This window comes from Saccostrea cucullata, unplaced genomic scaffold (assembly GCF_032062105.1).
Source record: "Saccostrea cucullata isolate Sc308-1 unplaced genomic scaffold, CSIRO_AGI_Scuc_v1 ctg316, whole genome shotgun sequence".
Taxonomy (NCBI): Eukaryota; Metazoa; Mollusca; class Bivalvia; order Ostreida; family Ostreidae; genus Saccostrea; species Saccostrea cuccullata.
The window spans coordinates 183,006-197,047 of record NW_026923710.1 but is presented as its reverse complement, the minus strand read 5'-3'; the positions used below and the strand labels follow the sequence as shown (position 1 = coordinate 197,047).

At 36.8% G+C, this 14,042-nt stretch overlaps 1 protein-coding gene across 1 annotated transcript in view; it reads right to left on the bottom strand.

Annotated features, from left to right (window-relative positions):
* The window catches only part of LOC134264744 (uncharacterized), a 49,905-nt gene that overhangs the window by 26,008 nt on the left and 9,855 nt on the right, over nt 1-14,042 (bottom strand). The window contains exons 7-20 of the mRNA XM_062747031.1: nt 10,905-11,056; nt 9,374-9,572; nt 8,809-8,978; nt 7,906-8,071; nt 7,437-7,625; nt 7,108-7,281; nt 4,139-4,321; nt 3,734-3,892; nt 3,312-3,440; nt 1,847-2,038; nt 1,460-1,662; nt 849-1,032; nt 355-546; nt 8-205 (exon numbers count right to left, since the gene is read on the bottom strand). Coding sequence (XP_062603015.1) covers nt 8-205; nt 355-546; nt 849-1,032; nt 1,460-1,662; nt 1,847-2,038; nt 3,312-3,440; nt 3,734-3,892; nt 4,139-4,321; nt 7,108-7,281; nt 7,437-7,625; nt 7,906-8,071; nt 8,809-8,978; nt 9,374-9,572; nt 10,905-11,056 — 2,490 coding nt within the window. The remainder of the gene's footprint in view (nt 1-7; nt 206-354; nt 547-848; nt 1,033-1,459; nt 1,663-1,846; nt 2,039-3,311; nt 3,441-3,733; nt 3,893-4,138; nt 4,322-7,107; nt 7,282-7,436; nt 7,626-7,905; nt 8,072-8,808; nt 8,979-9,373; nt 9,573-10,904; nt 11,057-14,042) is intronic.

Sequence of the window (14,042 nt, the reverse complement as noted above, 5' to 3'; positions counted from 1 at the left end):
CACTGACCTACACATTCATGAGTGACCTTGACATCTGACGAGTTCCATCTCAGTTGACCCCTGACCTCTGAACACAGGATGGGGTAGATGTCCTTGGCCCTGTAGCCTGGCCTCTGACACGTGTAATACACCTGGCCGTCCTCCTCATGGGAGGCGGTGTAGGAATACCCCCCAGGGGGGTAGCCAGGGTCAGGACACACACCATCTACAGAAAAGTGGTTATCAGCATAATCAACGAGAATTATGGTTTTCTGGTCAGGTATTGATTGAGAAAATTATGACTGACCACTAGTCTGCGATGAAGCAATTCTTAAATAGTTGTTTTTCACGAGTTAAAACTTAAAATTGGCTTACTGGTGCAGTGAAGGTCACCGAAGTCCCACCGTCCATCTGCTGCACAACTGATCACGGACCCTCCCTGTGAAGAGTTACCTGCCCTTGTGTACACTGACCGACAGGTAAACTCAAAGGTACAACCATACAGTGTGCAGCTGTACAAGTAAGGGTTAGCTCCCTTTACAGACTGAGGTGTTCCACAGTTTACTTCTAAAGGGTGATACAAAAAAAGATCAAACACACTGGTTGTTTTCAACAAATAAGTAAGACAGATTTGACTCTAAAAATATATAGTAGACTGTACGCATTTCCTATATAAATCAGAAGAAAACCATATGTTCAATTCATTTTTGTGTCTTTTTAATTATTTTAATTCCAAATATTTACAATATTGTTTCCTCTTCCACTCAAAATGATTACTTTTTGTCAAAATCACAAAAATCGAATTTTACTTTGACTTTCACTTCTTTTTAAAGCTTGAACTGCAATAATTACAGCTCTGTGATCCTTACTAGGACAAGACAATGGATCGCCCTCAGTTTGGTACCTCCCGGTATTAACATTATAGGTACACTGCCTCCTCCGTGACAGGATGCCCCCGTCAGGCCTGTCACACTGGAGATGATAGAACTGTCCGTAGGTGACAGAGGTGTTTGGGAGGACTCCCGGATCACTGGACACATCACACATATAGTTCTCATAATCAAAATAAAATTCAAACAAGAGATGTTTGTAAAACACTTACACATATTGGAATTTTTCTCCAAAGGGCATTACTGGAAAATATACCTTGACCGAGTTTTCATTTCACTCACACACACAGTTCTCATATAATCAAAATAAAATTCAAAACAGTTGTTAGAATAAATAATTTTATTCCTGGAGACATTCTAATAGCATATTATAAACTACTTATTTTCATCATTACATTATTTACTGATTATTTAAAGTCATGATGCTATAAGAACAATTTTTTTTTACCTATTTAATTCCAGAGATTTCATGAATTATCCCTGACATTGATTAATTGACAAAAATATCTCACAGCACAGAAAAATAATTAATTTGAGTAAAAAAAATTAATTTACGTAGTTAATTGATTTGAGTAAAATAATTAATTTACTCTCTTACTCTCACAAGTTGGTTCTACATCAGACCATGAGCCGTCTATCTGACAGCTGATTCTGTAAGTAGCCTGTCCTGTCCCTCTGATCTGGTAACCAAGGTTACACATATATGTGACCTCATCTCTGTAGAAGAACTTGGTTTCTAAGGTCAAGGCCAACCCATTTGGAATGGAGTAGGTTGGAGCTGAACATTCAACAGCTGATAACAAGAATTTAATCTGATTAAAATCACCTTTAGGTCAAGTTCTATAAAAACATACTGAAGATTTTTTTTTAAATTCTCTTTTAAAAAAATTATTGTATTTTGTCGGATGCATGTTTTGAGAACAGAATTTTTTTTAAATTTGATCATTGGACATGACTACACTTTTGTTATGACATACCCACACAGGAATGGTTGATGTGGTAGCGGTGATGTGGCTCCAGACCGGTCTCCATGGCGGGGAGGATCAGATCATTCTGGCCGTTGTATGCGTACAGCTCCTGGCCCTGGGTGCAGGTACAGTAATAAGACCCCGGGGTGTCCACACAACCCCCATCACAGAAACCATTACCCTCCTGGCACTCATTAATATCTGAAAACATTGTCTTACTAGTAACACTAGGATATGTTCAGTGAAAGAGATTCTATTTCAATTATCTGGAATTACTTCCCTTGTGTGCACTCTTTTTCTTGAAAGTTTGATACAGCCAAAGTTTTACAATTAAATTATTTTGAGTGCAATTTTCTAGTGAAATGCCTTTGGGATGAAGTGCAGGGGAGTCAGCATCTCTTTTTATTATGCATTTCTACACGTACCTTTGGCTTTGGAACCTTCAACTCTTTTTTTTTTTAATCATGCATTTTTTTTCAGACTCTGAGTGATCAATCCTCAATTCTTGCCTATACATTTTGTTCTTGTTCTTTTTCATCAACAAAATCAGCTGTTTTTAAACTAAATTGTTCCACAACATGTCCATCTTTATATTACTGTCCTAAGCAAGCCTTTAATTTCAAAGAGTTTCTGTAAGATTGACAATCATGATAATAGCAGGGTTCTCCACATTTGAAAATTTAACCATAGAGGAACTGCGGGAAGGTGAAATGTGGTCAAAAACACTAATGTATCTTAGACTTCCTAACCTCCATTAATCAATGATTCATTTTACAATTTTAAAACTTACCCATATCTTGCAACACAAACAATGAAATAAGTAACACTTTTTAAAGTAAAAAAAATTAATTAAATTGAAAAGGATTTATCCTGTATCTTACTTCACAAATGTACTGTAGTAACTTTCTAAAGAAATTTAAAGAAAAAATGTTGATACAGGTAGCCAGTAACCATGGCATTAGATTAATAATTATAAGAATTGTAGCCTGTTGTATGAAATGCTTTGTTTCAATATGACTAAATTAACTGATGAATGGGTAGTGTTTTTTAAGCTAACACACAAAAGAACATTTGAACATTTTCTACTCGTTTCATGTCTCTAGATATTGCATTGTTCATCCAGTTTTGTTTACTTCTCCATGTGGCCAGAGCTAAAAATAGCGCCACGTGACGTTTCATAACAATAGGAAGTAACTCTAAAACTAAGATGGCGATTGAGACGCAGGCCCTATGATACGGCCTATGCAGATAATAAAGTTAAAGCTTAAAAAACAGAGTACGGGAAATTGATTAAATACAGAGGAATATGAAATTTTTACAGAGTATTTTTTCTGGCACAGAAACTTGAATCACAATCATGACGATTATTGTGTTCGTCATACCGTACTGGTATTGTAATCTTATCATAGCTACTGTCACCTATGGATTTTGAAAACTACTAAGCAAGTACTTACATATTTAATTCAATACTTACTTTCACACCTGTTGTTTCTGCTTCTAGTAAGTTTATAGCCCTCGTTACATGAACACACATATCCCCCCACCGTGTCTGTACAAATCTGATCACAGACGGTTCCATTAGAGACCTTACACTCATCAATGTCTGAAACCAATATTCAAAACCTATCTTTATTCAAATGTACATATAGTCTGATTTTGTTACGTTACATTTCTTTGAGTTCAACACCAAACAACTAGATAAATTTTCTAATTTTATCATCATGATGAGTTCCGTGTTTTAAATTAGCTATAGTCATGGTAGATGTTCCATCTTAGTCTGATATCTTCAGAATGGAATTTTTGAAAGTCTTTGATAAATGTAAAATAAAGCTAATTAAGAATTCAATAACTCTTTTTTTAATTCAAAATAATGAAGTCCAATGATAATGTTCTTACTGATACATAATGGAGGATCATCCATTCCACATTTGAATTCTGATTTTCCATTTATTTCAAATCCTGAATCACAGGTAACTCGAACTATCTCCCCTTGACCCACATTACCAGATTTGTCAATAGTTCCCTTGTTTATGGATGAGGAGAGACAAGGAATTTCTGAAAAGTAAAAAAAAAATCATTCAAAGTGGTATATCATCCAATTTAATTGTAACAGCTTACATTGAAAAATATCTGCTGAACCTTCATAATATTCTTACATTTCTGAAAGCCATCCAGAAAGGGACAAACAACGGTCCTTATTATGAATTCGTTATTTGAAGTTTTGTGTGTAGTTTCAATCATTACATGCATGCACACCTCATTAATATTTAACAACTTCCAGCCAATCAGCTGATGACTTACTCTGACAGTTGGGAGGGTGATCAGACCAGGCTCCATTGTCACACCTGATGACCGATTGTCCCAGAACCTGGTAGTCCGGGTCACAGGAATACTTGATCACAGAACCATGGCTGACTCCATCCCCAGTGAGGGTACTTCTTTGTCCCCTGAACACAGTCACAGGTAGGGAGGGGCAAGGAGAGGCTGTAAGAGATAAAGCTACAAATAAAGACACAACACAGTTTCTGATTCACTGATTAGTTTGTTTCCTATCAAGCAGAACAAGAAGGAAAAAATCAGGAGAGAATTGACCTATGTGAGAATTTTCAAACATTCCTTTACCTTGACACTAGATACTTATCTTGACATATGGATGTGTTTTCCACTCTGCTCCCTTGACACTAGACATTAAACTTGACATATGGGAAGAGTTTTCCACTCTCCATTTCAATGCCATAAGACACTAATCTTGACATGTTGGATGGGTATCATACACTCTATTATTTAAACTATAGACATGTATCTTGGCATGTGGAAGAGGTTTTCCATACTCAAAATTGATTCTTCAATACACTAACAAGAGTTTCCCACACTCCATTACTCTGACACTAGACACTAACCTTGACATGTGGGAGGGGTTTCCCACACTTCATTACTTTAACACTAGACACTAACCTTGACATGTGGGAGGGGTTTCCCACACTCTATCACTCTGACACTAGACACTAACCTTGACATGTGGGAGGAGTTTCCCACACTCCATTACTTTAACACTAGACACTAACCTTGACATGTGAGAAGAGTTTCCCACACTCCATTACTTTAACACTAGACACTAACCTTGACATGTGGGAGGGATTTCCAACACTCCATCACTCTGACACTAGACACTAACCTTGACATGTGGGAGGAGTTTCCCACACTCCATTACTTTAACACTAGACACTAACCTTGACATGTGGGAGGGGTTTCCCACACTCCATTACTTTAACACTAGACACTAACCTTGACATGTGGGAGGGGTTTCCCACACTCCATCACTCTGACACTAGACACTAACCTTGACATGTGGGAGGAATTTCCCACACTCCATTACTTTAACACTAGACACTAACCTTGACATGTGGGAGGGGTTTCCCACACTCCAATACTTTAACACAAGACACTAATCTTGACATGTGGGAGGAGTTTCCCACACTCCATTACTCTGACACTAGACACTAACCTGACCTTGACATGTGGGAGGGGAAGTCCAGGCTCAGTTACATTAACACTAGACACTAACCTTGACATATGGGAGGAGTTTCCCACACTCCATTACTCTGACACTAGACACTAACCTTGACATGTAGGAGGGGTTTCCCACACTTCTTTACACTGACACTAGACATTAACCTTGACATGTAGGAGGGGTTTCCCATACTCCATTACTCTGACACTAGACACTAACCTTGACATGTGGGAGGAGTTTCCCACACTCCATCACTCTGACACTAGACACTAACCTTGACATGTGGGAGGGGTTTCCCACACTCCATTACTTTAACACTAGACACTAACCTTGACATGTAGGAGGGGTTTCCCACACTCCATCACTCTGACACTAGACACTTACCTTGACATGTGGGAGGAGTTTCCCACACTCCATTGCTTTAACACTAGACACTAACCTTGACATGTGGGAGGGGTTTCCCACACTCCAATACTTTAACACTAGACACTAATCTTGACATGTGGGAGGAGTTTCCCACACTCCATCACTCTGACACTAGACACTAACCTTGACCTTGACATGTGGGAGGGGTTTTCCATGCTCAGTTACTTTAACACTAGACACAAACCTTGACATATAGGAGGAGTTTTCCACACTCCATCACTCTGACACTAGACACAAACCTTGACATGTAGGAGGAGATTCCCACACTCCATCACTCTGACACTAGACACTAACCTTGACATGTGGGAGGGGTTTCCCACACTCAGTTACTTTAACACTAGACACTAACCTTGACATGTGGGAGGAGTTTCCCACACTCCATCACTCTGACACTAGACACTAACCTTGACATGTGGGAGGGGTTTCCCACACTCAGTTACTTTAACACTAGACACTAACCTTGACATATAGGAGGAGTTTTCCACACTCCATCACTCTGACACTAGACACTAACCTTGACATGTGGGAGGGGTTCCCACACTCCATCACTCTGACACTAGACACTAACCTTGACATGTAGGAGGAGTTTTCCACACTCCATCACTCTGACACTAGACACTAACCTTGACATGTGGGAGGAGTTTTCCACACTCCATCACTCTAACACTAGACACTAACCTTGACATGTGGGAGGGGTTTCCCCACTCAGTTTCTTTAACACTAGACACTAACCTTGACATGTAGGAGGAGTTTTCCACACTCCATCACTCTGACACTAGACACTAACCTTGACATGTGGGAGGGGTTTCCCACACTCTATTACTCTGACGCTAGACACTAACCTTGACATGTGGGAGGGGTTTCCCACACTCAATTACTTTGACACTATACACTAACCTTGACATATGGGAGGAGTTTCCCACACTCCATTACTCTGACACTAGACACTAACCTTGACATGTAGGAGGGGTTTCCCACACTTCATTACTCTTGACACTAGACTAACCTTGACATGTGGGAGGAGTTTCCCACACTCCATCACTCTGACACTAGACACTACCCTTGACATGTGGGAGGAGTTTCCCACACTCCATTACTCTGGCACTAGACATTAACCTTGACATGTATGGGGGGTTCCACACTTCTTTACACTGACACTAAACACTAACCTTGACGTATGGGAGGGGTTTCCCACACTGCATTACTCTGACACTAAACACTAACCTTGACATTTGGGAGGGGTTTCCCACACTTCTTTACACTGACACTAAACACTAACCTTGACATGTGGAGGGGTTTCCCACACTTCTTTACACTGACACTAAACACAAACCTTGACATGTGGGAGGGGTTTCCCACACTCCATTACTCTGACACATGGTGTTGAGTGAGTTGATTGTTGAGTATCCAGTCTTACAGTGGTACATAACTCTGTCACCTCCAAAAACACCTGTACTGTTTACAATGTAACCATTGTCAACAACTGGCGGTGGACCACAAAATGCATCTATAAATCAAACAAGAGCTGTTACTGATTCTAAAATACACAATATTCAGAATCATTATTGTTGCAACCTGTTTCATCCTTTTTTGTATTCTTCAATGTTTCTTTCGGAATTGTCTTATTCTACCCCTAAATCTGTGTGAAGTTGTCACACTCACGTGCACAGATCGGGATGATTTTATCATAAGTTCCCCCCTCCTGGCACCTCAGGGTGACCTGGTTTAGTCCTGTGTACGGTTCCTGTAGGTAGTACCCTGTCCTACACTGTACAGTGACCACAGCCTGTGGGAGGATCTCAGAGACCCCAGAACTCACTATCAGAGAGGAGGAACTCATAGTTCTGCAACCTGCAACACAAAACATATTAACCATGATGTGCATTTTCTAATTACTCGGTAAACGAGTTAGACGCAAGTCCTATTCTATCTGAATCAAATGACACAATAACTTTCTTATTTTGTTGATAAAATAGCTGCAATCACCAATAACTGATTCAACCACTTAAGTGTGACCTTAATTTTCTGTAAATGTTACAGTTTCAATCTTGGAAATTTTTAATATTTGCTGGAAGATGCATTATTGCAAAGAACTGACACTTAAGTGTTCATAGCCAAGCATGCACTTTACCTGCTGTAAATGATGCCTGGAAACCTTTAGAATTCCCTGTGGCACTGGTTGTCATAGTGATAAATATGGTTCCAGTTTTAGAGATGACATTAGAGGGAACCACATTTCCAGTGAGTCCTGATCCTGAATATACTGGGGAGGAAGAGGTATTGTAACCAAGGTACACCTGTCAAAAACATACCTTTTTTTAAAATCATATGGAATGCAAATAGAGTCATTTGAGATGAAATACCAGTGACTTTGACAATTTATGTCAAAACTTGAGCATAACATCTTTTTGACCACTGTATGACATACAGCAACTGGCTTAAAGCCATGATCTTCATCCTAACAATTTGTCATCTATCTTACACTTCTTTATTATGTTCTCTTTCTTCTTAATTTATTTATTTTTTAATCATGAAGCCATCATGCTGTGGAAGTAACCTTAATTTCAAACAAGAGATGTTTGTAAAACACTTATGCCCCCTCCCCCAAATGATTAGAATTTTTCTAAGTCCAAGGGACATAACTCTATCCAAAATGGCTCAATCATACTCAAAACAAAACTTGGCCTAGATATTCCTATGATAAATCTGTATACCAAATTTCATTTCAATATGTGCAAACTCTGCAAAGAAAATGAACAGAAACTGCAAATAATTGAAATTTTTCTAAGTCCAAGGGGCATAACTCTGTCCAAAATGGCCCCCAATCATACCTAAAATGAAAACTGATCTAGATATTCTTATAATAAATCTGTAAACCAATTTTCATTTCAATATGTGCAACCTCTGTGAAGAAAATGAAGAGAAACTGATGGTGGACTGACAGACCGACCGACAGCAGCAAAGAAATATGCACTGCCTTCCTTGAAGGAAGGCATACAAAGAGTTTATTTCATTTCTTGATGTTATGGCTTACCTGTACATAGTCTTTGTCCTGCAGTCTGAAATCATTAAACCTTAGAAGAAGTGCCTGTCCATTTTTACTTTGGATCAGCCAGGTACAATGTAGAACTGGGGGGTAATTAGTCACACCATAACCAGGACTGAATATCGACCCACTGTCCCTTTGTATATTCATATCACATCCTTAAACAATATATCACATTTTAAAATCAAAAAATATTTTCACACTTTTAAATTAAAGTGGTACGGTCAGTCAATAATAACTTGTATGACGCACAGTCCATAACATCATTTTTCATATGAAGAGTCTGAAGCTCTTTTGTTTGCATGTCATTTTTCTTTTGTTACCAGTCTTAAACACCTTAGTATTTGCCTTAAAATTGTACATGTATTCGTTTAATTTTACAAACACTTGGGTTGCCAAATGACAATGGCAGTTCACCAAGTTAAGGTTTTTAAAATCAACCCAACTTTGTCCAGCAAATAAGAAAACAATACATACACTTTTGCATCAAGGCCACTATCCACAAAGGCTGATAATTACAATATGCCACATTTAATGTTATTATGTCACATACCTGTCTTGTAATGCATCAGTGCACCTTTGCATTTTAGATGCTCATCGAGTTTCATGTAGATGTACATCCTGTTGCCTGTTGACATTGTGATGACCCCTGATATACTTGAAGAGGTCAAGGTCACCAAAGTAGTTGCTAAGGGATGCTCACCATCTTTCACAGTGATAAAATCTGATCCACAAAGTTCAATGTCACTAACCTAAAAGAGTTACCATCTTTGAACAAAATTTATATAGTCTTACTATCGACCAAAAAATAAATTCTAAAAATCAAAATTTACTTTTAATCTTCCTTAAACAAGAGGCCTATGGGCCTTATAGGTCACCAGAGCACCATGCAACAACTTTCAAATGATTGAATTTGGTTCATGTTTTAAGCTAGATGCTATGGCATTCACAATTTTGAAAGAGGCACCATTGCTAATCATAACTATACACTTAACAATTGTTTAGTTTGTTTACTTAATACCCATAAGCAGGGTAGGGGAACAAAAAATGCATTTCAACTAATCAGTAATATTCAGCAATAATCAGAAGTGCCCCCACCACACATGAACCCCTAACCCTAGGTCTACACATTGCACAATTTTTGAAAAGGCACACTTGCTTATCAAAAATGTTTGATTGATACCAAGGAGCAGATTTCAAACAATTCATTTTCAGTATATAAGTAGAGCCCCCCCCCCCTGTTTGGTATCCCTGACCCAGGGGCCTTGAAATTCACAATTCTGGAAGAGAAGCCCTTGCACATCATAACTATATAGGTAGTTAATCTACTTATTACCAAGGAGTAGAGAAAAAGATTTTCATAGATGTAATGTACTTTCACTATCTAATCATTATAGAGCCATGATCTAACACCAGAACCCCTGACCATGGGGCCATAAAATTCAAAATTTTGGTAGAGGCACTCTTGCTCATTATAACTATGTACTTAATTAGTTTATTTAATACATAGGAACAGAGAAGAAGATTTTCAAAGAAATACTGCATTTTCACTATATAATCAATATAGCCCCGCCCTAGAACTACAACCCCTAACCCTGGGGCCATGAATTTCACAATTCTGGTAGAGGACTCAATGCTGATTACAACCATGCAAACAGTTTGACTGCTTCATGTCCAGGAGTAAAGAAGAAGATTTTTAAAGATTGCACTAATTTTAGTGGTTTTGGACCCACCCCCAAGGCCCGGGGGGGGGGGGGGGGGCAGAGACCATAAAATTCCCCTTCACCCACAAATGCTATATGCCAAAATTGGTTGAAATTGGTTCAGCGGTGTCAGAGAAGAAGCTGAAAATGTTTACTTGTTAAATACATGACGACGGATGAAAATGGATAGCAATAGGTCACTTGAGTTTACTCAAGTGACCTAAAAAGCAGAAGTCACACTTCCAAACTTCATAATAATATCTTAACTGAAAGTTACTAAAAAACTTTTTATAGCAAGTGCAGTGACTCAGCTGTCTGACCACTGGCCACTGGCCAATAACCTGCCTGACCTTTACGTTTTGAATAATGAATGATGCTGACCTGTAGTGTGATAACAGACAAGCCCTGTGATTGGATGATCCACACAAACTCCCGCCCACCTGGATAATTCTGTGGATACAAAGGTGTAGAGACCTCCTTCAAAATTTTATCTGCTTCAACTCTTCCTCCAAGATTTGTTGCATTCATTGATTCTGAAAGAGTAAAAGAAATAGTTAAATTTCACAATCTTGATCTTCACAGGACCAAGAATATACATCCATAGTTTTCAAGACATCTGTGTTCATGACACCAAATCCAACTGTATATTCTAAAACTCACATATTACTCAGAAATTACTCAAACTACATAAATTAATTTAAAGTAAAATATTTTACTAACGACATCGTATCTGCAGGCAAAAAGAAACACGATTTCAATGTTTATGCATAATGAATATTAATTTTGTCATTTCAAAATTCAAAAGAAACTATTTAAAAAAAATAAATATATTTAATCTAAAGAAACTACAATTTTTATAAAATGAAGTTTTCTTCTTAGTAAGGCAATAGGTGAGTTTAGTTTTCTTGTTTTCGTTTAGGGGTTTAGAGGAAAATGCCCCACTAACAGGAAACTCCACTTCATGAAAAGTCTTTCACTCCAAATAGAACCAATACAAAACAAAAAGTCAAATCCTAAAAGTATAAAAATTTACATACACTGCACAACTTTGAGAAAGAAATAATTATTTGTTGCAAAAAAGGTTAATGATCTCATGTGTACAATCAAAGGAAAAGACAATGGTTATTCTCGTTGGACCTACAGACACACAACTTAAAAAATACAAGGTCATCACTTAAACAAGTCATTTTTTCTAACAAAGGGACATAAATCTGAAATAATAACTTGAATCAATTATATTTACAAATACATATGTACCAAAATGACCTGAATTGATAAGCTTCTGTCAACACTCATGTAACAACAAAATTGTGCTTATCTGTCTACTGCATATAATACACACAGAGAAACAATGGTATACTTGAAAGCATTTTAGTTTTTACCATAAAATCTCGATGCCAAATGCTAGTTCTATTAAAAATTTAAATGTGAGATTAAGTTGAGATCATATACCAGTGGCGTAGCGCCCTTTACGCAAAAACACAGATGAATACACAGATTTTTCACAAAAAAAAATTAACAAGAAATAATGATAAAAAAGAAAGAAAAACATGTCAGAAGTCCAATACAAGACTCAATTAAAGTAGGTTTTGTTTAAAAAAAACATCGATTTGCTTACCTCTACGTACTAGGTATATTAAAATACCGGTAATATATTAAGGTTCTATCTTTGATACAGAGTACATATCATTTTAAAAAGTCATTTTAGAATTTCAAGGGCGAATTGGAAATTGTTGTGTCAATTCAAAGTAAATGCAAATAAGCCAAATAATTTAATCCGTTTTATTTTCTTATTCCCCTTATAATTAACTGCAAACTTGTACTATTATTTCAAACCAATTAAATTTTTAACATGTAACAAATGGAGAATATTTTTTGGTGTGTGGATAAAGCGGTATATATATAGAATTCAGATAAATTCATATACCGGGGTAATTCATATATGATTAAAAAAAAGTCTTAACTTGTAAAATAAATTTTATAGCAACTACTATGTAGAACATTGAATTTTCTGCCTATAAAGGTTTTCCTGCCTTTCATAATAAATTCTCTTTCGTCAGAAAATTTCAAAACAGTTTTGCAATAATGCAATTATAAAGTTGCTACAAGAAGGAAAAAAATGTTTGAAAATAACTGAACACTTATTATGGTACAAAATGTGAGAACAGTGTGTCTTGAATGTTCAGTATGAAAATTATCATTCGGAATTGATCAAATTAAAGCAGAGATGTTCTTTCATGTGGTACTTTGCATTCTGATTGTTACTTTCACTGCATTAGGAAAAAAAAAAAATTGTGAAAATATCAATTATATCCTCTTCACAAATTCAAGGTTTGTGATTTCGGAAAACACACTTATTGCAAGATTTCCACTGTTGAAAATGCTTTGTCTTATTTCAGGATAACACGAAATGCTTTTTAAAAAAAAGAATTTTGGAGTAATTGTAAGTGCATCGTCAAAACTCGGCAATTTTTTGTTAATATTTGGTAAAACTATGATTGTAAAAATTAAACTTTTTCAGGTAATTTTCTGATGTATAAAACCCTAAAAATCCATGAGATTCTGGGGGCAAAGCCCCCTGGGCCCCCACCAGGGCCCTGCCCTGGACCCGCTGGGGTCCTCAACGCGGCCCCCAGACCCCTTGCCTTTTTGAATACAGTAGATATTTTGCTAGCTACGCCACTGTATACTACAGTAAAACTCGTTTAGTAAGAACACGGATATAGCGAATTCACGGGTCCCCCAACAAAATTCTTAACAAATCTTTATAAAATTTTACGGTTATAACGAACTCTGATATAACGAATTTATGGATATAGCGAACTGATTTTGAGTCCTGTTGAGATTAATTATAATGAAATTTACATCTTTTATAACAAACTTTTAAAAATTGTAAAAAAAAAAATGTTAAATTGAACTTACTTTATTTCCTTTTAGCATTTGTATATAAAATTCAATTCATAAGAAAACCTTAGTTATCGAAGATATGTCTTGTAATATTTGCTTCACTATCATAGTTGGTAGTAATACTTGAAGAAAAACATGCATAGTGCGAATTCGCTTTAATGGTTATATGAACTCGTTATACAAATATAACAAATTATGGATATAGCGAATTAAATTCACAGGTGCCCAGGACTTCGCTATAACCGAGTTTTACTGTACTAAGCAAACATTCAATGCTAAAGTTAAAGTTTGGTAATTTTTTGTAAAATTGGGTCAAACTCCAAGATCAAGAGGTCAAATTTGGTGGTACCCAAATAAAATAAATAAGAAATATGAAAGCCATATATCCCTACCTACTCAAAAGTCATGGGCAAGGTGAAAGTTTTTGCAGACAAACAGAAAAACAGCCAGATTGACAGATGGAAGGACAGGACAAAAACTATATAACCCCAAATCCTTGATTATGGAGACATAAAAAAATATAAAAATATCACTAGATCTTTAGTATACAATAGTGAAATGGGAGTTTTCTTAGAGAGAAATTTTTTTGATCGTGTTCCCATATAGAACAAA